General features: G+C 30.3%; 4 protein-coding genes across 7 annotated transcripts; 3 read left to right on the forward strand and 1 right to left on the reverse strand.

The window, feature by feature from the left end:
- The first annotated feature begins 2925 nt into the window (after positions 1-2925).
- Positions 2926-5897, forward strand: LOC108327920 (protein NETWORKED 3A). Of its 3 annotated transcripts, none has more exons than XM_017561651.2 (3): positions 2926-3031; positions 3886-4029; positions 4862-5897. In XM_017561651.2, exons 2-3 carry the CDS (start codon positions 3933-3935, stop codon positions 5662-5664), a joined length of 900 nt encoding a protein of 299 aa, XP_017417140.1. In that variant the 5' UTR covers positions 2926-3031; positions 3886-3932; the 3' UTR covers positions 5665-5897. The 3 variants fall into 3 exon arrangements, with proteins under 3 accessions (XP_017417140.1, XP_017417139.1, XP_052729875.1); XM_017561650.2 differs by having other exon boundaries at positions 2930-3031; positions 3905-4029; XM_052873915.1 differs by lacking the exons at positions 2926-3031; positions 3886-4029 and adding an exon at positions 4170-4393.
- Positions 5898-6285: 388 nt separating this feature from the next.
- Positions 6286-6796, reverse strand: LOC108328836 (classical arabinogalactan protein 26). The gene has a single exon (XM_017562721.2). The coding sequence runs from the start codon at positions 6692-6694 to the stop codon at positions 6296-6298; it is 399 nt and encodes a 132-aa protein (XP_017418210.1). The 5' UTR covers positions 6695-6796; the 3' UTR covers positions 6286-6295.
- Positions 6797-9804: 3008 nt separating this feature from the next.
- LOC108328157 (probable indole-3-pyruvate monooxygenase YUCCA10) lies at positions 9805-11808 on the forward strand. Its single transcript, XM_017561974.2, has 4 exons — positions 9805-10499; positions 10863-11096; positions 11234-11359; positions 11586-11808. The coding sequence occupies exons 1-4, from the start codon at positions 9891-9893 to the stop codon at positions 11745-11747; spliced, it is 1131 nt and encodes a 376-aa protein (XP_017417463.1). The 5' UTR covers positions 9805-9890; the 3' UTR covers positions 11748-11808.
- Positions 11809-17000: 5192 nt separating this feature from the next.
- On the forward strand, positions 17001-20700 carry LOC108328453 (probable indole-3-pyruvate monooxygenase YUCCA10). 2 transcript variants are annotated; one of them, XM_017562323.2, is made up of 4 exons: positions 17001-17752; positions 19411-19650; positions 20070-20195; positions 20351-20700. In XM_017562323.2, the coding sequence occupies exons 1-4, from the start codon at positions 17129-17131 to the stop codon at positions 20522-20524; spliced, it is 1164 nt and encodes a 387-aa protein (XP_017417812.1). In that variant the 5' UTR covers positions 17001-17128; the 3' UTR covers positions 20525-20700. The 2 variants fall into 2 exon arrangements, with proteins under 2 accessions (XP_017417812.1, XP_017417813.1); XM_017562324.2 differs by having other exon boundaries at positions 17004-17752; positions 19417-19650.
- The last annotated feature ends 5373 nt before the right edge of the window (positions 20701-26073 follow it).

Raw genomic sequence — 26073 nt, forward strand, 5'->3', positions numbered from 1 at the left:
ATGTAAGAAAAGAAGGCCAATGTGATGTTTTAAAATAAAATATAAAAATAAGTTATATAGAATTGAAAAAAATTGAGATGTCAAGGTGAGAAAACTTTGAGTAATGCAACTCTAATTTATTCTCAAAATATCATAACTTTTTCGTACATGGCATATTTTCAAATTTTATTACAGAAATGGCACAATGTATGTTTTATTTACATAAATAACACAGTTATGAAAATTTGTTAGAATTCGGTCTCGGGAGCTGAATTCTAGTCTTGATTTTGGCGTATACTGGAATTCGGTTTCTGAAAAACCGAACTGAGTTGTTGGTTTTTTTTTTCAATTTTTATGAGAAAAATGTATAAACAAGATGAAATAATTGTGATTGGAGTAAACATATATTTTGTAAATGTATTTTATTTAGTTAAAACAATTTACTTAGTGAATATTTTGTCAAAACAAGTTAAAATAATTTTACTTTTTTAACTTTCAATTATTTAATCATATTCTATACATTTTCTAAATTTATTTTCTCAAAGAATTACAAAAATCACTAAATATTACTAAAATAACTTTTCATTTTCATAATTTTTTTAATTTATTTTTCCACCCACATTTATACAAAAATTTGAAAAATGAAAAGAGGAAAACAACAACTCAGGAATCGAATTCCCACTAATATTCCAATTTAGGATTGTAAAACGACATTAAGAATTTGGCTTTCCGGAAATTGAATTGTGTACTTAATCAGAAATTACGCTAACTGTGTAAAAATAAGGCACGATATGTTATCAGATAAAAAAAAATTCAAACAGTGTTATTATAGAAAAGAATTCGAAAATATCAAGAATAAAAATTTTATTATTTAAAACTTAAATAAATTTATATAAAAAAGATATTTTTTAATTAAAATAAAAAATAGTCATTGTCATTATATCTTGAAAAGACTGATCCACCTGGCATTTGAAAATAATTAATTTTAGATTATTTTATATATTTAGCAAAATATTATACAGAAAAAAAAATTAGGACTCCATGATATAAAAAATTAAAAGATTTTACAAAATACACAATGGATTAAAGTTAATAGACTATTTACTAATTCATTCATTAATCCTCGTTAATTATAACATTGTTATTTAGGTGGATTGATACGTCAACATGATTCGTTACAGGTTTAATTTAGATTGACACATTTCTTAATGATTTCAGTTTTATTTTATTAAAAATTTGTAAAAGTAAAACAAACTACTTTTTCAGTTAGGATCGAATTTATGATAAACTTGATTGATCCATGCATTTAAACCTGATTTTTCAACAATTTTTTTTAGTAATTGTGAACAGTGGAATAATAATTAGTTTTTTTATCCATAATTAAAGTTGTTGTAAAATAAAGGATCTTTATTCATTCCTTTTTAAGTATATGTTATGAGCACAGAAAAAAAACTGACGACTATCGAAAAACACTTAATTTAGGTTTTCTTTTTGTGTGTTACTATTTGTCCATTTGAACTTTCCTTTTTCAAAATTTAATTTAAAAACTGAATTTTTATTAAGGTTTGTTGCTTAACCAATAATTGAAGAAACAATATTGTGGTGTTTCAACTGCCAAAGAAAGATTATGGTTCAGAATTTTCACGCTGTTTTTTTTTTCCATATATTTACGAATATAAAATAATAATAATAATAATAATAATAATAAATAATAAATGAATGAAATTTGTTATTGTATCCTATGTTACTCAAATATATTACTTTCAAAATCTCAACTCAAACCATTTAACAAATTATCAGTTATGACAATAGGTCGATTATAAGTTAATAGGATTAACTTTAATGTTGATTAATTTAAAAATAAAGTATAATTACTTAAAATTATAATGTGATTAAATTAATATTAATAAAAATTCATTCTAAAACTTATAAATATAAATTTAAAAGAATGTGATTTTACATTTATTACACTATTATTCGTTAAATATTAATGTTAAACTGATTATAACATTAGAATATATTATTTTGTATCTCTTAACCGTTTGAATGAGCAATTAAACCCAAAACTTAATATAACTTTCAGATTTCAAAATGACTCATCAAATTTAGACAGATCTCGATTTTACATCTCAAACAATTATAATGAAAATATTGAAAATATATTGACTTTTCTATAAGAAAAGTATTCCGTTTCTATTATTAAGATTTTTTAACTTTGAATGTATTTAAAATATCAATCGATACTCTGACTATTAAAAAAAGATTTAATATAACTACAAGATTAATATATGCATCTGTAGTTAAAAATGCAAGTTCTTCTTTTATTAGTAATATACCCCCTACTCTACAGGCACGTTGACATTCTTTCTGGAAAATAATTTACAAACCAATTTCTTTCAATCAACTTAAAGATAGGTTTAATTATGGTGTCTTGAAGTTTGTCCACAACCTGGAATTAAAATCGCCACCATAAAGAGGAAATAAAACACTTGCAGTGTGTGACAGTTTCTGACCGTTGCACCATAAACTTTTCTTTAAAATTGCTAACTGCACACGCTCCATCACGTTTTCTAGATCCACAAAAACTTCCATGCTTTTCAAACATGATTTAATATTCATAATTACACAAAAATAAATACTGATGATGAGTTATTACTCATTTATTATACACAAATCATAGTCTAATCATTCAGGTTGATCAATAAAATCATAAGTATAAGCTCGATTATGATAAAACCATTTTTTATATCATCCTCAGAAAATAAAGTTGAAATTCGGGCTTTGAATGGGTCAGTGTTATGGGCCTGAGGCGACGGATGGGCCCAGTCATTTGATACACGTGGGAGATTGTGATAGGTGGAGAGTTCAGAATGAGACAAAAAATTCAAAATGAGAAAGAACATGGTATTTATGGTACAACACTCCCTCTCTACACTTGAGTGGAGACTACTCCACCACAGTTGCAGAACAGAGCAGAACCAAAGAACAAGACTCAGATTTCAAAACGTGAGGAACCGAAGGTTATGCGCCTTAAAACAACCACCTATATCTGGTATCATCTTCTTTCTCCGTTTTTAAATTCGTTTTGTGTAATGGGCATTCTAAAGTTTGAGTCTTTTGTCCCTTTGTTCATGGTTTGCTGCATTTTTAATTTACTGGGTTAACCTCAAATGTCCAAGTTCTTGTATCTCTCTCTGTTTTCATCTCATTTGCCTCTTTCTTTATCATGTCTCTGTTGATTTTTTTTATTTTCTATTCTGCCTTCTTTCATTTAGTTTTGGAGGTTTTGAAAGTTGAATGTTTGCTTCTTAGCATCTCACCGATAATACCATAAAATAAGTTATACAAGAGAGTGGCAGTTTTTATGAGTTGCTTTTAAGGTTATGTTGAATATAAGTTTAAACTGTGAGATGGTATTAATTGTAATTCAAATCCTGCAAAAGAGATATCTAATCCTTGAGGGAGATCAGGTTAAAGATCTTTGTGATGTGAATTAAATAGTTTATGCTAGCTAGCTTAGTAATGGTAGCAGTTTTGAAGTTACCGGAATGATCTCTTGCATTTGAATTTCCATTATCTTCTAGATGTAATGTTTGAACGGTTTCTTCTCTCTATTAGAGAAAAAAAAACTTCTCTTCAGGATAAAATTAGTTTATTATCTACAATAAAAAGAAAAAAATTATAAGAGAAATTTTCTAAAGATTATTTTATAGATAAAAATACATATAATATAATTTGAATTTTCACAATATCTTTTACAACTACCTTATTTCCTGTGCTCCGGAATCATAAGAAGTGACTTAGATGATATATTCTGTAACCGCAATACATTATTTAACAAACACAAAAATCTATACGGCACCAGTATTTTTCCTTTTTGTGCAAGTGATTTGATTTTTTTCATAGCTTGAGCAATTTTTGTTAGGGGAGAAGTTTGTTCAGAGAAGGAGAATATGGGTGAAACGATGAAGAAGGAACCGTCACAGTGGTGGTGGCTTGATAGTCAGAACACTACTAATCGATCCCCATGGCTTCAATCCACTCTCTCTGGTATGCATTGCATCATCAATTTCTTACATTTTTATTTTCAGTTGACAAGTGATAAATAACATAGAAAAAGATGAAGCATAAAAAGGTCATGGGGGCACCCTTATGATTTATCTGGGTGTTACTTTTCAACTTCTTTATCTTCTCTACCTTTTGTCCTGTGGATTTAGCCGTTGGAGCTACCCATGGAACCTTTTTGTGCACATTCTTTTGGATTTCCTAACCTAGATACAACTTCAGGAAATAGAATATATGATGGAAATTACAGTGAGTCCACTAAGAGGGCCCATAATCAGTGCTACAAAAGATGGGCCGAAGAGGCCCAATGATTTTGTTCTTTTTAAAAGGGAGTGTGTTCCTCTCCGTGGTCTGTTTCACCAAACCCTAATTGCTTAGCCGTTACTTGCAATTAGCGATTGTTGCGAGACTTTGATTTGAAAATTTCGTGTTCTGTTCTGTTTCGCACTTGTTCTTCAGTTAAAGCTTTGTATTAATATTTTGTTTTAATTGAATTGAATTATGAAATTGGAAAAGGAACCAGGGTTTTTTTTTTTGTTTTGTTTAGAAAAAGAATGAGTGAATTGAATTGAATTTTGAGAAGTAGCTGATGATGAAAGTATTATTGGTACGAGTATCGGCAACACTTCTGCGCACCGTGATTGTTTATTTTCACGGGTTGTCGTTTCGATGAAGAATGTGCCAAAATGCTAATCTGAGGCTCTACGTTTTAATTCTCTCTGTGATATTGTGTTATCGTTTCACGAGTATTGCCTGTGATTTTCCTTTTTTTTTCTTTTCCTAATATGCAATAAATTTATGTGATTATCTGTGGCAGAGCTAAATGTGAAGACAAGGGCAATGCTAAAGTTAATTGAAGAAGATGCAGATTCCTTTGCCAAACGTGCAGAGATGTATTACAAGAAGCGACCAGAACTTGTGAGCATGGTTGAGGATTTCTACAGGACACACCGCTCCCTAGCTGAGCGCTATGATCAAGTTAAACCTGATACCACTGGAATTGGACACCTCGTTACTGGGGGGTCACCTTTTGCTTCAGCCAAGTACCAGATAGAGAAGTTGATGTGTTTTTCAGATAATGGGTACGACACCTATTCTGAGCATTGTGATGTGTACGAATCTGAGGAATCTGAAGTAGATGATCCTCAGCAGGAGGAAGAGGGGACCGAGTTTGTTCACAGCTGTACAAAAAAGGAGAAAGCTTCATCAGTGGCCGTGAGTGATGAATTGATGAAGCTGAGGGACGAAGTCAGAAGACTCAATGAAGAGGACAATGCTCATAGAGATCAAATCAAGGAGAAGAACACAACTTGTGAGGAAGTCAAGATGTTGAGGGAAGAAATAGGAAGGCTTAGAGATGAGAATGAGGAACAGAAGAAACAACTCAAACAGAAGGATGAAGAGAAGATAGAGGTGATAAGACAGTTGAGTTTAGCAATAGATTTGCTGAAGCAGGAGAATGTGAAGATGAGAAATTTCATTACCAAGGAGTCTACCAAGAAATGGAAGAAACCGTTTGATGAGATCAACAAACTTGTGGGAGCCTTTTCGATGAAGTTGTTCAGTGGTGCTCCGAGGAATCAGCCCAGCGTTGAGCTCTCAACATGTGGTCGCAAATAACTAACTAATTATGTTCAAACGATCTTATGGAGATGTTTATATTCATGTTAGGAACTTATTCCCAAAATCTTACATTTTTTTTCCTTCTATCTCCGTAGTGTGTGTGCTTGGTCATATTCATTATATTCTTTTACATATGCAGTCTTCTCTATAGCAGTTGTATTCATTTCAATCGTTACAGATGTGTATTTTGTATTCCTTTATATATGAAGAAGTCCCTTCGAATTCTTGTCTGTCTTTTGCATTCTTCTCCCTCCTAACGGGAAGTGATTTGTGGTCCTAAGCACCATAAGAGTAAATAGTGGTCCTAGGGCAAAATGACTAACTCCTCTTTAGTTCGATCAATTTGCCGAAGTTAATGTAGGTTGGTGAAGGCAAAGGAAGGAATTTTCCATGTTTCTTCTGAATCTGTGATGGGAAAGTTTCCCAGCTTCTGTTCTGTAATTCCAAAGTTAATATCTTTGTTTTGTTTGTTTGTATTGAGGGTATGAAAGATAAAGTTGTCTTTCAGCATTTAAAGCAATCATTTCTAGAATTTGAACTGAATTGAACTCAACTACTACTAAGTTTGATGGACTTTAAATGTTGAAATAACATGCTTAACACAACTACACAAAAAGAAACACCAACATCAATGTATTAACAAGGCATGAAGCCACATTGTGTAAATTACAGGTAAAATAAAGAATGACATTGAGCATAAGGGCTGATATGTATACTGGAAAGCAGAAGCCTCAGATGGAAAAAGATTCAATGCAGTGCCTGGAGTGCCCAAGACATCTGGGTTGGGAGGGCTCGGGCTTGAAGGAATTGTGGGCAGTGAGGAATATGATGGAGAATGAGAAACTCCACCTGCAACTGGGGTGGGAAAAAGTGGCTCAGTATCTGGTGATTGAGTAGGAGAAACTACAGGATCACTAGCTGCTGCTGCTGCTGAGATAGTGGGAGAAGAAGAAGAAGCCGAGGCTAATGAACAATTACACGCCAACATGGCCATCAACATTGCCCAGATTGACCAAAAGGGAGCCATAAGTGATGGGGGAAAAATATATATTACCTTGTGATGAACTTTAATAAATATATCTTGATGAGAAAGAGAAAACTGTTACAGGAGAAGCTGTGAAAGTGCATGATTGATGTATAGAACAACGTAAAGAAAAAAATGTTTCTGGTTGAGAAGATAAGTACACATAATTTTTATTTGTTTTGTATATTAAGTATTTTAGAAAGTAAAGCAGCATCCAAATGAAAAGGGTTCAACAGAAATGGTGGTGGGCTTCCAATTGTCAGTGCTAATTGATGACTAGGACCTACTTGTTGCTTTCTGGAGAGAGTGAATCCAAGATGTCCATGCCATATAAATGAAAATCAAAAGGAGGGATAAAAGGTTAATCCACAGGAGAAAACAAAGGAAAAATTAAGACGATTTGCTGTTTTATTAACCCGCTTTTACGATTCCCTAATCTTAGTGTTTTTTTTTATGTATAAAATTATTTATATTTATATTTTGAATTATATTCTCCAAAATATAAAAATTTATAAAGATATCGGCACAAATTATGAGGGACAAGAATAAGGGTGTTGCTCCCTCCACCACCACCCTATACTTCCTCCACCTCCTCACATTATTTTAAATACAATTATATCCTTAAGTTAAAAAGATTTTTACTTTTACCCTATTTTAAATAATTTGAAACCCTAATTTTACTTTCTCAGCACCCACCCACAGAACTCTCTTCCCTTTTTTTCATTTTCGTTTCACCTCCCCACCTCCTGCACTTCCATTCCTTTTTCTTCCCAGTTTTTTGTTTTGTTTGAAAGCTTCCATTGCCGCCATGATGTGAAGGAGCGTCGCCGCCATGGTGTGGAGGAATGTCCAAAGCATCAACCAACGTGAGGAAGTATACATCAACGAAGATGTCATCTAATAAAACAAACTCTAAAATAAAAAACGTAACCTTTAAACGGGAGGTAACATCTTCAACGGATGTCACCTGCGTTTAAAGGTTACGTTTTTTATTTTAGGGTTTTATTTCAAGGTTTAACTTATAGTATCTCACAACGACGAAAGAAAGAGAGGAATAAATATAATGTTAAAATGAAAGAAAAGTATTTTACTCATTACGAGACTAAAATAAGTTATTAATTAAATAGGTTGTGAAGGGGTAAAATTAAAAAATAATAATCATAAGGAAAATAGAAGGAGAAAGATGAGACGGTGAAGGGAGCAACGCCCCGAAAATAAATGTCCTTTTGCTCAATCCTAGAGTATTTTATCCATAATAACAAATGAAGTCCAGGCCCAAACAATTAAAAACAAAAAACACAAAAATTATCCATTGGACTGAGCCACGACCATGACATGTATGCAACAACAACAACAATGGCTTCGCATCATGTCAATTGTTGTTGCCACGCTCTAGACATGGTCCTTCTAGTATCAATTTCTTTGTTTTCTTTCACATATCCAAGTTTCTGTTACCCTCTCATGCTTTTAATAATTGCTTTCAATAATGCACAACATCCTCTCCATTAATTATTAATTATTTGTAAGTTTTTATTTAAAATTTTAGATTTTATTTTAATATTTTTTTAGATTTAAATACTATTTTGTTCCTATTTTTATCAAGTTTATTTAATTTTATATTTTTTGGTAACCACGTTTAAATCAGTGAAAAATATATTCTAAATGTTAGTCAGTAATTCTTTTGTTTTTTTAAATTGAAAAAAATGTTTACATGTTAATATTTTATCACATAATAGTAACATTGTCACGTGGTACATAGTAGTAACATTTTTACATAATACAATATTGATTTACACATGAACAATTTTTTTTAAATTAAAAAATACAAAAAAAATCACAAACTAATATATAATATACATGGTTTACTTTTCGTTAAGGATTTAAACACGTTCTAAAAAGTGACCAAAATTAACGAAAATTGAAACTTGATTAAACATAAAATAATTTTTACTATTTTTTATAATATGTTTATTTATATTTTTACTAAAATGTTTTTTCATTTAAGTTTTTTCTTTAATTGTTTCGTATATTTTAGTAAAATCATTATTTATTTTAAGTAGAAATTGAAAATTTTAATGAAAATGTTTTCATTATCTCATAATTTTATAGACGAGTAGGCCAACTTTCAGACAAAATATCACACAAATCATATAATACCGAAAGCTACTTTTGCCCCACAGATGCGGAAGAGACGAAAATGTGCGAAGAAAGGTTGCGTTCCCAAATACGTCTATGCTCTGCAAGGATTATTCAAATATGTTATGAGAAACAAATTAGAACATATATAATATTTTAAGTAATAAATTACAAAAACAAAAATAGTCTCATCTAAATGCGCTACAAAATATTTTTTACATGTTATTGATTACTAAGGTACGGAAAATTATTTATTTTTATAATAATTAATTTAAAATTATATTAATTTTTAATTATTTGATATCACAACTTTATACTAATAATACATAAGAAAAAAACTCTAGGAACTATTGTAAGAGGGAGACCTTTCGACCCCTTTCTACGTTAGCAAGGACCTTCACCAACAATTAGGCGACTTGTGAATTATTCATCAAGATTTGGAAACAAAACAAAAATAAAGATAAAACACAGCGCTAGAAGCATCATAAAAAAAATAAAAATGAAAAAAAGAATTACCTAAATAAAATAAAATTGCAATTTTCCATTTTCCTTGTTATTCATTCATGAAAAAAAAGTAGGGAGCAGGTTTTTCCACGTGGAAACCCTTTAACCACCAAAGTTTATTTAATTTAAAGCATTTTATAGAAGTTAATGAACTTGTCATGTATTTATGAATAAAAAATAATACTTTGACTTTATTATTTCCTTTTAGGTTCAAATTACACAGGTAATTTTGGAAGATAAACAGTAAGCTTTCAGGAGAACACAGTGTAAAATGAATAGAAAAATAATTCGTTTGACACATATAAATTTTTTACATTTTAATATTATAATTTTATTTTTTATTTTTATTTTTCTCAAAAGATAATTTTTTTTATTTTTATAACCATTTTGTTACTATATGTATTAAATAAATGTAGAGTGTGTCATTGTATCATTATTAAAATAAATATCAATAACAGGTAGACGTGTCAGTGTAGCGGTGCCTCTTTATGAATATACGATTATTAAGAAAAAGCAAAACGGTGATAGATCAGGAATACAACAGAAAAACAAACAAATAATGCAGAGAGAGAAGGTGATAATAGTCGGAGGCGGAACTTCCGGCATGGCCGCAGCATCATGCTTAACGAAGCAATCAATACCTTACATCATCCTCGAAAGAGAAGATTGTTCGGCTTCCATGTGGAAAAAGTACACGTACGATCGTCTCCATCTCCATTTGGTCAAGCGAGTGTGCGAGTTACCGTTCTTTCCGTTTCCCAACTCTTACCCTAACTACGTGCCTCGGAAGCTGTTCGTCGAATACTTGGAAACCTACGAGAAGCATTTCGACATGAAGATTTTGTATCACCGCTGCGTGGTGCTGGCGGAGTATGACGAAGCGGAACAGATCTGGAGAGTGAAGGCTCAGAACAGAAGTACTGGTGAAGTGGAGGAGTACGGTGGAAGGTTTTTGGTGGTGGCAAGTGGCGAAGATAAGCCTCACGTGCCTAGGGTTGAAGGGTTGGAGAGTTTCAGAGGAAGAGCGATTCATTCAACTTCGTACAGAAACGGGAAGGAGTACAGAGATGAACATGTTCTGGTTGTTGGATCTGGGAATTCTGGCATGGAGATTGCGCTTGATTTGGCCAATTTTGGTGCTAAGCCTTCCATCGTTGCTCGCACTCCGGTACACCGAATTTTGGATCACAGACTGAATTTTTTAATTTTAGTTTCGGATTTATAATAACTAATAATTTTTTTACATAATTTTATTCACTCATAAACGCGAGCTTATGAACTGGCACATAAAAAAGATAGTAACCTCGAGAAATATTTTCTAATCATTCATCGTATTTTTTAAATTGCTTACAAAAATATGTTCTTTTTTTATGTTAGTACGGGAACCACGACAAAATATACCAGAATGACAGAAGAGTCAACCTTAATGGAGAATGTCAATTGAAAGTCTTAAGAGAAGATCAATCCAAAATCTTAAAGCCAACTTTCTTATTTATAGGACTGAGACTGATTTTTTGATTTGGTTGAACAGGTTCATTTTCTTTCGAGGAATATGATGAATTATGGGTCGCTTTTGTTATGGTATTTGTCAACAGAAACAGTGGAGAAACTGTTGGCGATAGTTAGCAGGATTGTGTATGGTGATCTGAGTAAGTATGGGCTGCCGTTTCCCAGTGAAGGTCCTTTCACCATGAAGAGAAAGTACGGTAAGTTCCCGGTCATTGATTTGGGAACAATCAAGAAAATCAAATCTGGAGAGATACAGGTAACAGCATTATGATAAATTTCTATCACAACTTTTACACTTTTTTGTCAAGAAAAGGAAAACAAAATCTGAATGGAAAGTAACGCTGATACAGACAGACACAGAGTGAATTTCATTGTATGACGCTACCTGTGTAGGTGGTGCCCACAGAAATAGAGAGTATAAGAGGGAACGAAGTGTTGTTTCGAGGTGGCAAATCGTTCCCCTTTGATTCAATTATTTTCTGCACAGGCTTCAAGAGAACCACTCAAAAGTGGCTCAAGGTATGCATCATACTCATACTGTTACTATTTGCTATTCTGGTTGTTATAAATGTCATCTGCCATATCTTTCTTGTTAGTTGTTTCTGATATAAAAATCAGGCAGTCTTCTCTGTTTTGTGTTGTTCACTTTGTATTAATATGTGTTCAATTTAGATAATGAATACTGATTATTAGGATTAACTTATTTTGATAATTAATAGCATTAATATTGATTTGTTTTAAACAGGGAGGTGAAGATCTTCTGAACGAGGATGGTTTTCCTTGTTCGCAAAATCAATGGAAGGGTAAGAACGGTTTGTACTGCGTTGGAATGGGAAGAGCAGGATTCTATGGAGCCAATGCTCAGGCTCAAAACATAGCAAATGATATTGTCTCCTTAGATCCATAAACAAAGAAAAGGAATATTTGTAAAAGTTAATTATAATAAATTTAGAAACTTTCTAATAAATTTGGATTGTAGATTCAGAACCTAATGAATGTAAGATTACATAAACGAAGATAATGACCAAAACTAACATTAATATTTGGCTTAATTGCTAAAATGTCCAAACCATGTAAGTAAATTCTTACTAAATCATGCACAAATTCACTGTCATTATTATACTTATAATATGCATTAGTACACACTAGAAGAAAAATACTTAAATAGTAATCAATTACAAAGACAAAAAACAATTAGTCGTTTAACCAATTTAGATATCAATAATTTTTAGTATTTAAGTAGTCTCTTATGAATAAAATAATATAATTAAATTGTGAATTCATCATTAAATTGGTTTCTAACATTGGTTCTCAAGATTTTGACTACGAAAAAAATTAATATATAAATTAGTTTCTAATTCAATTATAATTTTTTATTTATAATAAAGACTATTTTAAATAATCAATAAATTTTAATTTATAAATTAACATATAAATTAATCAGACTAATTATTTTTTGTTTTTAAAATTGAATACTATTTCTTGTAATTACATATTATAATTTTAATATTTAAACATCTTTTATATAATATTATCCCATCATAAGACATAATTCAAAATTAATTTGAAGAACTACTGAAATTAATCACAATCAGAATCAAATTTAAATATACCATAATTTAAAATACAAATGAAACTAAAATACAATCCTAAATCCAAAACTTGGAGATATAAATAATTCAAACGTAACGTGAATAAAATTTAAACATAATCAAAATAAAATGAAACTTTTGTTTTTAATTTTTTAATCATCTTACCGTTGTTCATACTAGTTTTGTTGGTAGATAAGTGATTGTGATTGCTCAAGGTCTTCTTCGGGATGTCATTGTTCACCTATTCTTTTAATGGCATTAATTCATCTTTCACAACCTTTTATTTTTCATCTATCATATAAGAAAAACAAAGTAAAAAATAAAAGTTATAGTAACTAGGATTTTTAATAGCTTTTTGTGAAAATTATTAAAGTCGTGAAATGAGTTTTGTAGTTGAGTATGGACATAAAATTATTTATAGTGAGAAAGCAATTGGGACATTGAAGGGGTAAATGCGGCATCATGATAAAACGATTGAATTTTGGCGACATGAGACATAACAACTTTTATTTGCTTTGCATTCATGAATTGACTTCCTAGGTTAGGTTGCCTCAAACAGAAACTCAACTACCAATCAAAGCAGAGAATTAAAAAGGTTGGAAAATATAGCTCCACCCCCTTTGTCAAATCTCATTACTACATTTCCTTTTCTTCATAAAACTGCTTCAACAACAACTTTCTTTAACTTAATTAAATTAAACATATAACATCTCTTAATAATTTATTTCCAATTTTCTTTATTCTAACTTTCCTATTAAAAAAATGTGGCAATGAAAAAAAAAAGTTTAAATGGATAAAACAATTATGTTTTTTCTTTGTGCACTTCACAAAATAGACATTTATTTCTCAAGTAATAAGATTTTAAAAAAGAAAATTTTCAAAATAATATCCAGTGACAAAATAATTTTCCAAATAGTTCTCTTTACTGTGCACATTAGAAGTTCGGCCTCTAGAAAATTGAATTTCCACCTCCAATTTGCAGTACACAATAAAAAGGTGGGGGTGTTCTCCCTCTACCACCACCCTATACTTCCTTCACTTCCCCACATTATTTTAAATACAATTATATCTTTAAGTTAAAAATATTTTTACTTTTATCCTATTTTAAACAATTTAAAACCCTAATTTTACTTTCCCATCACTCACCCACGGAACTCTCTTTTCCTTTTTCCATTTTCGTTTCACCTTCCCACCTCCCGCACTTCCATTCCTTTTTCTTCCCAGTTCTTTTTTTTTGGTTTGAAAGCTTCAATTGCCGTCGTGGTGTGAAGGAGCATCGTCGTCGTGGTGTGGAGGAACATCGAGAAACGTCCAGAGCATCAACCAGCGTGAGGAAGTATACATCAACGGAGATGTAACCTAATAAAACAAATTCTAAAATAAAAAACGTAACCTTTAAACGGATGTTGACATCCATTGAAGGATGTTGACATCCGTTGAAGGATGTCACCTCCGTTTAAATGTTACGTTTTTTATTTTAGGATTTTATTTCAAGGTTTATTCGAATACGAGGAAGCACTCCATGCACTGCACCACTCCACGCACTGCACCACGAGAGGGAGACTGCTTGATAATTCTTTCCACCACCACCAACCTTTGCAACTTGTAGTATCTCACAACGACGAAAGAAAGAGAGGAAGAAATATAATGTTAAAATGAAAGAAAATTATTTTACTCATGTACGGGAATAGAATATGTTATTAATGAAATAGGTTGTGAATGAGTAAAATTAAAAAATAATAACACTAAAAATAAAATTTTAAACAAAATAGTAAAGGAGAGATGGAGAGAGAAAGGTGTGGTGGTAGAGGGACCAAAATGTGGTGTTATTTAATGGAAAAAAACTCGACAAAATGTGGTGTTCATACACTTCCATTGTGAATTTCGTGCTCGGTGGAACCAACTATGAGTAATAAAGTTTTGTAATGGAAAAGCAACTAATGAATAAATCATTAAATTGTGATTCACGAAAATCAAATTTTGCGTTTGAATTTTGACCTCTTCTTACATAAAAATTTGCAAAAGAAAAATCACCTTTAAGCCGCAAACGTTTATTTTAATTGACTTTTATTTTTGTTTTCTTTTAATCATTCTTTTTGTTAAGAATAATTCAAGTGTACACAACTTATATAAGAAATAATTAACACAAATTTTCATTTAAAACTTTGAGACATTAGATAAAAATAACAGTTAAAGATTATATAAAAGAAAATATAAACTTAATAAGTTTTAAATGAAAAATTGTGTAAATTATTTCTTATATAAGTTGTACTAACGTCACAGTATATATAGTCTTTCTCTCATAAATCTTTGATTCGTTATGGTAACTAGTTTAACCCATTTTAACAATAACACTATTGAGTGTGACATGTTTTCGAAATTCAAGCATAGCATCGATATTGCATAACTTTTTAGCTTTTGAGTTGCTTATAAAGGAGCTAGCAAGGACCATGATGTTGCTTTTAGTTACCACCATGCTGTGAAGAAGACACTTGCTTTGATGGTAACTTTTTTAGGTATCAATATTATCAATTATTGGTGTGTCCGTTGAGAACAAGATCTTACCCAGTGAAAGCTAAAGGTTTCTATGATCTAACAATTTAACAAACACCTTCCATGCTATTCATGTATCTATGGTCTATGCCATTTAAAAATATTCACACGTTCTGTTTGACGATTATTTGTTTAAGGATTTCTATTAAATATAATCAAATTATATTATATAAATAAATGCAAATAATATCGAATCAGAGTTAAATTTCTACACTCATCATGCAAATACAAAATTTCTCACTTTGAATTAATTGAATGAAATTTAATGTATAAACTAGTTAGGAAGGCAAATTAATGAACGTCTTATTTTTCTTGATTGCTATCATGCATGGAAAATGGAAAGTGGACTTCTCTTTTAGGTAGTTCTTCATTTACTAGCCTTTTTTAAGCAAATAAAATAAGAGTGATGCTCACAAAAGTAGCTTAAACTGATTGAATTATTAAATTAAGCTAGATTCAATTCTGGTCCCTTTAATGAATTAAGTAATAATAGAAATAACTCATCCATCCAAGAATATAATTATACCCAACTCGTGCAAATAATTCAAGTTTAAACTAATAAAAAACATATTTTGATACACTTCTACACTCATTTTACACATTATTTATCATTCCCTCATTAGAAGTCATATATCAAATGAATGCAATGTGTTATCTTACCATTGTCCTTAAACTAATATATCTCATTAGCACCTTTTTTTTTTGTAAAATAATTAACATTGTAAAGGTAAAAAATCAAAGACCACAACTATTTTTTTTAACATTTTATAGTTTTTTCGTTAATTATTTATGGAATCAGTATCATCGGTAATATAATTTATCTTTGATAAATGTTGTAAAACAAGCCACATAAATTATGAACAAAAAATAGTAATATAATTAAAATTGGCGTATATAGGGAAGACAGGTTTAAGATAGCTTGTATATAGATATAGATGTATTTTGATTCTCGTGCACTTATGAAAAATAAGTAAAAATGGAAAGTACCGTATTTTATATTAAATAAAAAAATAATTTTACTTTGTATTTATTCGTATTTGAACTTTTTTTGACTTAATTGGCTATCACTATTGATCATTTGTCCAGAAAGAAGCAAATATTATTTATCACTCTCTCTCTTTTTTTTTTCTCAGAACAATAACAACTTTCCAAGTTCACGTCTTCTTGCTTTGTGAATATCTAATAAGACTAATGTGTTAATTGTACGTTAATTTGTGGTAGAATGACAAAAGAAAAGCAAATATTATATATGATATAAATGTTCATTATATCACTATCCATTATGACAATATATAAAGAAATTTCGATTTTTCTAAGGCTCAGATTTGCTTTGATGTGATTTTCAACGTAAAAAGCTACGTGAGAAAACCCTTAAATGTGTTGTCCCAAAAATTCAAAGGCACAACTTACTTTTCCCAAAAGCAAATGTGTTTATCATTTATTTCTTTCATTGGAAGATAACTTGATTATGGATTCACATGCTCAATAATGCACTGTCACCCTTCTGAATTCTAATACCAGATGTTGAAAAACTTACAAGTAGTTTCTCTTTGTCAAATGTTATGTTAATTATATGCGTAAGCAATTGCAAATTATTTTTCTAATGCATTAAAAAAAATGAGACTTGATTTTTTTTTACTATATAATGTATGTGTACCGAACAATGTATATACATAGATTAAACATTGTTCAACCGACCAATAATTATTTAACTAAGTTAAATAGGATAATAATCACATTTAACAAAATTACACTAGATTAGGTCAATTCTAATAAGTTAAATAGGATAATAATCTTTCTACCTCTTCCACACTTCTTTGAATATGTTAACCATCATTAACAACAAAGTAATTTTCAATAAATATAAATATTTTCATATATATATATATATATATATATATATATATATATATATATATATATATATATATATATATATATATATATATAAATGCCACTATAGTTATTTCCACTATAATATTTGTATGTGTCACTATGATATTAAGACGACATCAATTATTCCATTTGTTATGTGTGATTTCTCTGCAGAAGCAAGGGCCCTATATAATACGTTGAGAAGATGAAACCAGAAAGCAATATTGTAGGCAGAAGAAATAACTAAGATCGAAAACAAAGAGTGAGAATGCAGGAGGAAGAGAAGGCTGAGGGAGTCATAGTGGTCGGAGCAGGACCCTCAGGCCTTTCCGCCGCCGCATGTTTGAGGAAGCACTCCATTCCGTTCATAATCCTTGAGAGAGAAGACTGTTTCGCTTCTCTATGGAAGAAATACTCTTACGACCGTCTCCACCTCCATCTCAGAAAGCAGTTCTGCCAGCTTCCCCACAAGCCATTTCCACCCACTTTCCCTTCCTACGTTCCCAAGAACCAGTTCCTAGAGTACCTCGACGACTACGTCTCCCACTTCGCCATCGCGCCGCTCTATCGGAGGACGGTGGAGCTGGCCCAGTACGATGACGCCCGCCGCTGCTGGAGGGTGGAGGCCCGGAATGGGGAATCCGGCGAGGTGGAGAAGTACTGCGGGAGATTCCTGGTGGTGGCTACTGGGGAAACTAGCGACCCCTTTGTGCCGGCGGTGGAAGGGTTGAGTAGTTTCCCTGGGAAGGTGATTCATTCCACTAGGTTCAAGTCAGGGAAGGAGTTCCAAGACGAGCATGTTCTTGTTGTTGGGTCTGGGAATTCCGGCATGGAAATCGCTTTGGACCTTGTCAACCATGGTGCCAAAACCTCCATTCTTGTTCGAAGCCCGGTAATTCTATTATAGTTAATAAGTATATTCATCGTCTAATGCTTTTTTAGGATTAAGGTTAAAAAAGTTTATAGTATTACTGCATGTTTTAAGATACGAGGTTATTATTCTTAGTTAGCCTCTCTTTTTTTTTCTTTTTTTTTCTCAAAGAGGAGATAAATTAAAAGAAAAGGAAAGAAAAAAAAATAGAAAAATATATAGGAGAGAATTACGATTTTTTTCCCTCAAAGAAATCTAATAAAAAATTCTCCAATCCAACCTGGTATATCAGAATAAAAGAATGGGAGTATAAAAGAATGTGTCAAACAATCGTGGTCCTTTATTAAAAGAGACCTATTTTTATATTAAGTTCATAACTTGGTTCCGCTCGAGCTGAATTCATTGGTCCGGTTTTTTGCTCTTTTTAAAACAAATGTATTTTAGAAAGAATTAAAATCTTTTTTAAAAAATTATAGCATGTTTTAAATTTAAAAATTAGATTTGTTATTAAGCATTTTTAAATTATTGATGATAATTATATTATATTATTATAATTTCAATAGTAAATTAAACATCGATTTAAATGTATTTGTTTTCCAATTCATCATCAAATTATGCTAAAAATTCGATTTTTCAGAAATGGAATTCTGATCTTAAAAAAATGAAGGTCCATTTTGTTAAATACTTTAGCACCACGTTGGTTTGGAGAAAAAAAAATTAAAAAACTAGAGCGAAGATTAAGTTGGTTTGATTGAGAATACATACGTTAGTATGCTGTTTAGTTGGAAAAAAATATGATGTTATATTAGTATTTTTTTTCATCACCATATTGTATTTTTTATTATCATATTTTGAAAGAGAAATAACAATTAATTGTGCTAATAAAAAAAAAAGAAGAAGTAAAAGAAGCAAGTCAACTAAAAAATAAGATAATGAACGTTTATGAAAGCTATTTCTAGACAAACAATTACTTCATTGGGTAGAAAGTTTATAACTTTGATTTCTATTGTTTACCAATTTCATTTCATTATTGTATTTCTATATTTCCAAACAGCTTATGTTGGTGTTATATCATACTAAGGTTATTACTTGTTTGGAAGTTAAAGATCAATACTTCAATATGAATATATTCTCTTACAAGAATCAGATAGCTAACTACATGGTTTAAAAGATGATATTTTTTTTATGAGACATGTTACCATGCTAGATTTTTTTTTCCGTACAAATAATTGGCACATTATTTATTTACTTAAAAATTTAGTGGACCCGAAGCTTTAATGTTTGTAGACTTGTTGTTAGACTAACTCTACTTTAATTTAAATATTGATGACAGAAACATCAAAGAATTCACACTCCAACCAATCTTTATCTGACGTATCAATGCATTAATATATTAAATAATAATTAATGACCATGTTAGAATAAAGCTTAGAAAAGGAGTTAAAATGTCAAGAGTCATTTTCACTAGATTGGTATAAGGTGTTTACGATAGCTTGTTAAGTTGACTTTTTTAAGCTTTGTATCGGTCATGAATTGATGTGAAAAGAACAGAAGAAGTAGGCGTATTTATGACGATTATGGATATTTGGTTAGATGCTGTGTTGACTTGAATAAAGGGTGAGTTATGGTTTGCTTGTTACGCACTCTAATAGATGGAAATTATTGAATAATAATGAAAGGAACAGGTTCATTTTCTATCAAGGGGAATGGTGAGTTTAGGGTTGTTTCTGCTCAAGTATTTGTCGTTGAGCAGTGTGGACTCGTTGATGGTGATTCTGAGCACCATGGTTTACGGTGATGTGACTAAATATGGGGTTAGAAGACCCACCGAGGGACCCTTTTCCATGAAGGTCAATCATGGAAAATATCCAGTTATTGACGTTGGAACCTACAATAAGATCAAATCTCAAGAATTAAAGGTACGTGTTATAGATAGGAACCTTGAAACGAATCCATAAACATTCAAAGTTTAAAATTGTCAAATACCTGCATACATGGTTTGCCAACTTTCTTTAATTCTTTAAACCACTCCTATTTTTGTGACTTTCATATTTATTAATATATTTTATTAAAATGTTCAATTAGACCAATAATCCAATAATCAGCAGAATAGGGAAGGTTTTTAGTGTTGTTTTTCTACAATCATTTGTTTTTTTTTTCATTGTTCTTCTATTCCATGCATATCAAATACATTCTTATATTATACACCTTATAGTTAGGTGAACTGTTTCATTTCCTTGGATTGCATCACATGATGTTTTCCTGCAATTTTACACCATAATGTTTGTTTCCTGTGACGTGACGAAGCAGCATTCTGTATATTGTGTGATATATGTAGGTTTTGGCAGCAGAAATAGAAAGCGTAAGAGGCAAGGATGTCCTATTTAAGAATGGAGAGTTACACCCATTTGACTCCATTGTTTTCTGCACAGGCTTCAAGAGATCAACCAACAAGTGGCTCAAGGTAAGAAGTAATTAGTAATTAATTGTATGAAAAGAAAAAGATAAAAATTATGTCGAAAGTTTTACACCAACTAAATATGATAAATTTTTAATAGCTAAGATTAAAAATTTGAAATATAATTATTGTGTTTAAGAAATTAAATTATGTTTGTGCAGAATGATGATTACCTTCTGAATGATGATGGTCTTCCAAAGCCAAAATACCCCAGGCATTGGAAGGGAAATAATGGTTTGTACTGTGTTGGCCTATCAAGAAGAGGTTTCTATGGAGCTGCTGCAGATGCTGAAAATATAGCGAATGATATAAACTTCTTCATGCAACAACCCTGAGAATAAGCTATATCCAGCACAAAAGTTTCCCCGTATCATGTTTTTCAGACATAATTATTACATAACATCATCGTTTGGAACATTGTTGTTGTTATTGTTTAGTTCCCATTGCTCTTCCACAGGGACATGAGTATCATCTGCAAATAATAATAACACTCTTCACTCTCATTTTCTTATATTATCATTCATCTCAATGTGTTAATTATGGAGTTCAATACTTGTTGCAATTCTTTTTTTTTTCTTATCATTGAAGTGTTGTATTATTGTTATTAAAAATTAAAAATGTACGTTAATTGTACAGGACTGTTGAAAATGTTCTATAATTATATTTAATGTAGAAATTTACCTAGTACAGATAGTAATAGAAAGGCTCTACTAATAGAAAAAACTATAAGTTACCCTTGGTAATTATTTTTTCTATGTGATAAATAGTGGGGCATGTATTTATACTACAACTAGTGAGTGCTTTATATAATAATACCATTAAAAATTGCTTTATTTTTAATTAATTATATAAAAGATTCATATTAGTGATTTTTTCTCTCCTTATTTGATTAGCCATTCATGATTTTATAACTTTTAATAAATTTAATCAATGATAATTTATAACGAAAAATAATAGAGAAAAAAATATAAGTGTTAATGGGATATCTAGCCATTATTTAGGAGTTAAAAAAATCAAGACTTAAAGAAACATAACACAAAAAACAGTCTCATTAAGGTTCAATTCACATCAATTACTGATGAGCAATAAATGGTAACTTAATTATATTTGTAACATCTCAATTATAGCTAATATCACTTTGGTTTTCCTCCATTTTTTTTTCTGTTTATGGCAAATTTAATTCTTAATTACAATTTTCAGTTTGGGTATAAATTGACTACACGAAATAAATTTTAGTCCTTTCGTTTTCTTTACTTTGCTGTATTACAGAATTTGGACTTTTCTCTGTACATTCATACTTTAATACCTTCTTCAACTACCTTATACGGAAAAAAAAGTATGAAAATTTATAATCAATTTAAAACTATATTTTGAATTACTATATTTTTAATATTTTGAATTTATGAAGTTTGAAATAATTTTATCTGTAATGTAAAATTATATTTTAGAATTTAAATCACGCAGCCCAAAATATATTCACATGACAATAAATCTGAAATTATTACAAACAAATGGGCCAAGCCCTAAGCCCTGCTCCAGATTGGGCTCGGTCTATGTCCCTTGAAATTGGGGCTTTCTTCCTGCACTTCAAAATTTCACTGTGATATCTATTATAACCCTACAAATTATATATTCATGGATTTCAAAATCCAATTTTGGAATTTTCTAAATTTAAAAATCTAGTTATGAATTTTCTTAAATCCAATTTTGAATTTTTCGGAATTTTAAAATTTGATTTTTAATTTTTCAAATTTTGAAATCTGATTCCAGATTTTCTCAAATTTCAAAATCCAATTTTGTATTTTTAGAAAATGAATTTCGAAATTCAATTCTAGTTTTTCTGAAATTTAATTTTATATTTTCTCAAATTTTGAAATTTGATTATAATTTTTTCAAATTTCGAAATTTGAATCTAAATTTTCTTGGATTTTGAAACCCAATTTTAGATTTTCTAATATTTCAAAATCTGATTATGAATTTTCTTAAATTAAATTTCAAAATCTGATTTTAAATTTTTGAAAACTAAATTTTAAAATCTAATTGTAGATATCATCCAATTTTGAAATTCTAAATTTTCAGAAATCATATTTCAAAATTCGATTTTAGATGTTTTTTTTTTAGGTTTAATATTTTGGTAGATACCTTTTCTTCATCCAGAATCTCAAATAGGTCCCCTACTTATTCGATGTCTCAATTGGGTCCTTATTTTTTAAAAAATTGAATCAAATAGAGGCTTGCCGTCAAACGCCGTTTAAGAAGACTTACGTGACATGTCGACAGTAATATTTAAAATGACGTGGCATTGTATATATGGTAATTAGATTATTGTGACGTGTAATTTTTAATTTTTGAATTAAAAAATTAGAGGAATTGTTGGTTTCACCTCTCATCAATCATTAACCTTCTCAACACTATGCGTCGCTGCCACATAATCTCCTCTCTGAGGCCACCATGCCGCCATTAGCCACCACCTGCAACCACAACACAAAAACGCAACTCGTGCAAAAATCGCCGCTGCGAAACCAAATCACCATCATCATCTTCACCCAACCTTCATCGCCTATTTTTGTTTTTCCAAAGCACCAAGAAAATCAAGTTTGGTCTTCCATCGCTTGTTTCACACTCCTCTTAACCTTCTACCCACTTGAAATCTACAACATCTCAGCACACCAAAATGTGGAAGTTTGAATCTTAGAGGAAAATGAGCATCTGGGTAAGTGGTGGTGGGTAGAGAGAGAAACAAAAATGGTGTGTGTGCATCATTGTTATGGTATGACTCAGCAAAGGCAATTGGGAATGGAAAGGCTTAGGGTGAGAATGGGGGCCCACGATCTGCACCACATCAACGGTTGCTTGGGCTTGAGTTCTTGGTTTCATCTATTATAATCAAATGTTTGTTGTTGCTTCAGCTTCAAAGTTCATTTTATTCTTGTTATTTTTTTATCTTAGTTTGTTTCTGGCTTTTAAAAATTGTCAATTAATGTTGTAGAAGTAAGTAACAATAGCGATGACGGTGTTGATTTAAGGAGCGATTCTGATTTTCTTACAAATGTACCTCAGATACAGAAAAACAAAGTCCTTAACTTTGGGCATGCCTCTGGAGGACATGGTCGAGATTCAAGATGTTGGAATAAGGATAATAGGAGAATGGATGATGATTACGATGATAATATGATGGAGCATACAAGTAAGGATCGTTGAGAAGAAATTACTGAAGATGATGATGTTGTAAAGAAGGTCCAAAATTTTTCTCAATTTTTAAATTTTAAAATAACTCAAATCAACATCATTCAGCCACATCAATTAAAAATATAGTCTATCGTGCCACGTTAAGTATACATTAACGTCGTGAGGTCCAATTTAACGGTAAAAGTCTAATTGATACAATTTTTTACAAATTAAGGACTCAATTGGAATGTCGAAAAAGAAGAGGATTAATTTGATATTTCCACCCAAAATTGGGATATGTCAAATAATTAAACTTTTTTTTCATTTCGAAGTATTTATTTGAGCGCAAATGAAACGAAGGTGTAGGTGAAGGAGAGACAATGTCGAAGGGTCTCAAACAGGTTTTAAATCCTAGTCAAAGTCAAATCCTAAAAGTTTATATAGATAATTTAGAGATATGGAAAAGTTTGGGGTGCAGGAAGAAATTTGTGGGTGCAAGAAGAATCCATCCTTCCAATTTGGGACCATTTTTATGTCACCGTCATATTGGGCTCGAATACTCTCTCATAGATGAAACATTTCAACATTAAGATGACATAATAAATAACTAGTGACAGTTGCTCCCTCCACCACCACCGAATGCTTCCTGCACCACCTCATACCTATTTTGCCCTTGCTCTAAAACGGATGTCAACATCTGTTTCACCTTTAACGGATGTTGACATCCGTTTACATATTTTATATTTTAGTTTATTGTTTTTATTTTAAAAAAAAAATCTTCAACGGATGTGGCACATCCGTTTTAATAAAAATTTTAAAAATATTTTAATTATTATTTAAATAATAATACATAAATTAAATTAATAATTATTATTTTATTAAATTAAATTAAATTAATTTATAAATAATTATTTAATAAATTTAAAAAAATTAAATAATACTTATACATTAATTTAAAATACAATAAATTAAAATATTAAAACCTAAAAAAAAATGAAAAAAACTCAACGGATGTCGCACATTCGTTGAAGAATTTTTTCTTCAACGGATGTCGACATCCGTTTAAGAAAAGAGGTGGGGTGTAGGATATTTTAAAATATGAAGGATAGTTTTGAAATTTAAAAAAAAATATGTTTATGCAAGGAGCAATGTGAGGTGGTATAAAGAGTAACCCTCATAACTAGTTTAATCTAGTTAAACAATTTAGTAGGATAATAATTAAAAGTGAGTTTGATTTGCATAATTAATTCTTAACCAACATTATTTCCTTCCTCACTCTTTCTTTCTTGTTTTATGTTATTAACATGGATCAATTCAGTTCTTACATGATTTTATTTTAGGTCATTTGTATTTTTACTAGTATTTTAGTCTGTGTGACAAACAGATTTATTTTAATTGAAATTTATTGTATATCGTTAATATTAATTATTATTGTGTGAAAAAGGAATTTAAGTGATTTATTGAAATTAAAATAAGAAGAAGAGTTAAAATAATAATAATAATGAAAGGTTATGATAAATTTGATTATAATAATTCTCAGGTTTTTATTTTTGTTAAAATGTTTTGAATAAGTCTTTTAGTTATTTTTCTTCTCAATTAGATTTTTATTTTATATAAAATTGATTCAATTGTATAATTATCGTTAATTTGAGTGAACAGTATTAAGAATTCACTCACGTAGTATGTTCACATTGCAAATTTGAACTATATGTGACAGAGTTAGCTGGTAAATTACGTTGAGGTTGGTGGAATTTAAATATTTTAAGTTTTTAAAAAAAGTAAAATTTAATTAGGAAAAACGTGTTATCCTAAATTAGAGATTTAATTAAAAAGTAAAATTTGATTGTAATAATATAAATTAGTTTGAAATAAAGAGTAACGAGTGATGAGGATTGTAGAATGTGTTTAGAACTTGGAAGGAAACGAAGGGCAGAAACGGTCCGGCGGCGAAAGGAAAGAAAGAGTGTATGCATGGCTTCTCATTCGCTCCTCATTCATGTTTTTCCTTCTTTCAATTTTTCACCAAAACAATGCAAATCAAACTTTTACACACTTTTACCACTTTACATGCATGTTTAAAATTTTGACACCTAATTATTTTATATTTATTTAATACTATTTTTATTTATTTTTTACTTTCTTCTGTTTCGAAAATATACAAAAATTTATGCTTTGATAATTATTTTATCTTTTACTATGTATTAAATAAATGTAAAAATGTATTATACTACCGTTATTCAACCTATAAGAAAGGATGCCAACGGAAGTCTCAATTTTCTATATTTTAAACCTATAATAAAGGATTGCAACGGAAATGTTTTTACTTATTTTGGTATATGCACCTGCAATTCAATGCACTCCTATTTATTACATTATAAAACTTTATAGTGAGCAAAGGAAAATCATATATAATATGAAATGTATATTTAAATTATATATCAACTAAAATATTATATTAAAACATGTGTATGAATTGATTATATAGTGCCTGATAAATAAATTTCTCTTTGGTTTTCATGTGATGAGTTGCAATGTAAAGAATGACTTTAAGTAAATACTGAGGCTGATGAGATCTCATTTAGGATTTAGGATAGTAGTGCTCTTGTCAACCCTAAAACATTAATTTCTTACCTAAAAACTTCAATCATGTTTGATATCTCAGGTTCCAGATTGGATCGTACGAGAAACTTTCATGGCCATTCTTTCATTTTGTTGA

Source organism: Vigna angularis, chromosome 2 (genome assembly GCF_016808095.1).
Source record: "Vigna angularis cultivar LongXiaoDou No.4 chromosome 2, ASM1680809v1, whole genome shotgun sequence".
In the NCBI taxonomy this organism is placed as follows: domain Eukaryota; kingdom Viridiplantae; phylum Streptophyta; class Magnoliopsida; order Fabales; family Fabaceae; genus Vigna; species Vigna angularis.

What these genes read in the sequence shown, in the direction of transcription:
- LOC108327920 (XM_017561650.2), top strand. Translation starts at nt 3,003, where the DNA reads ATGCGCCTTAAAACAACCACCTATATCTG. An exon ending in AAAACAACCACCTATATCTG is followed by an intron (nt 3,032 to 3,904) that starts GTATCATCTTCT and finishes AATTTTTGTTAG; the next exon opens with GGGAGAAGTTTGTTCAGAGA. An exon ending in GCTTCAATCCACTCTCTCTG is followed by an intron (nt 4,030 to 4,861) that starts GTATGCATTGCA and finishes TATCTGTGGCAG; the next exon opens with AGCTAAATGTGAAGACAAGG.
- LOC108328836 (XM_017562721.2), bottom strand. Translation starts at nt 6,694, where the DNA reads ATGGCTCCCTTTTGGTCAATCTGGGCAATGTTGATGGCCATGTTGGCG.
- LOC108328157 (XM_017561974.2), top strand. Translation starts at nt 9,891, where the DNA reads ATGCAGAGAGAGAAGGTGATAATAGTCGGAGGCGGAACTTCCGGCATG. An exon ending in CCATCGTTGCTCGCACTCCG is followed by an intron (nt 10,500 to 10,862) that starts GTACACCGAATT and finishes TTGGTTGAACAG; the next exon opens with GTTCATTTTCTTTCGAGGAA. An exon ending in TCAAATCTGGAGAGATACAG is followed by an intron (nt 11,097 to 11,233) that starts GTAACAGCATTA and finishes CTACCTGTGTAG; the next exon opens with GTGGTGCCCACAGAAATAGA.
- LOC108328453 (XM_017562323.2), top strand. Translation starts at nt 17,129, where the DNA reads ATGCAGGAGGAAGAGAAGGCTGAGGGAGTCATAGTGGTCGGAGCAGGA. An exon ending in CCATTCTTGTTCGAAGCCCG is followed by an intron (nt 17,753 to 19,410) that starts GTAATTCTATTA and finishes TAATAATGAAAG; the next exon opens with GAACAGGTTCATTTTCTATC. An exon ending in TCAAATCTCAAGAATTAAAG is followed by an intron (nt 19,651 to 20,069) that starts GTACGTGTTATA and finishes TGATATATGTAG; the next exon opens with GTTTTGGCAGCAGAAATAGA.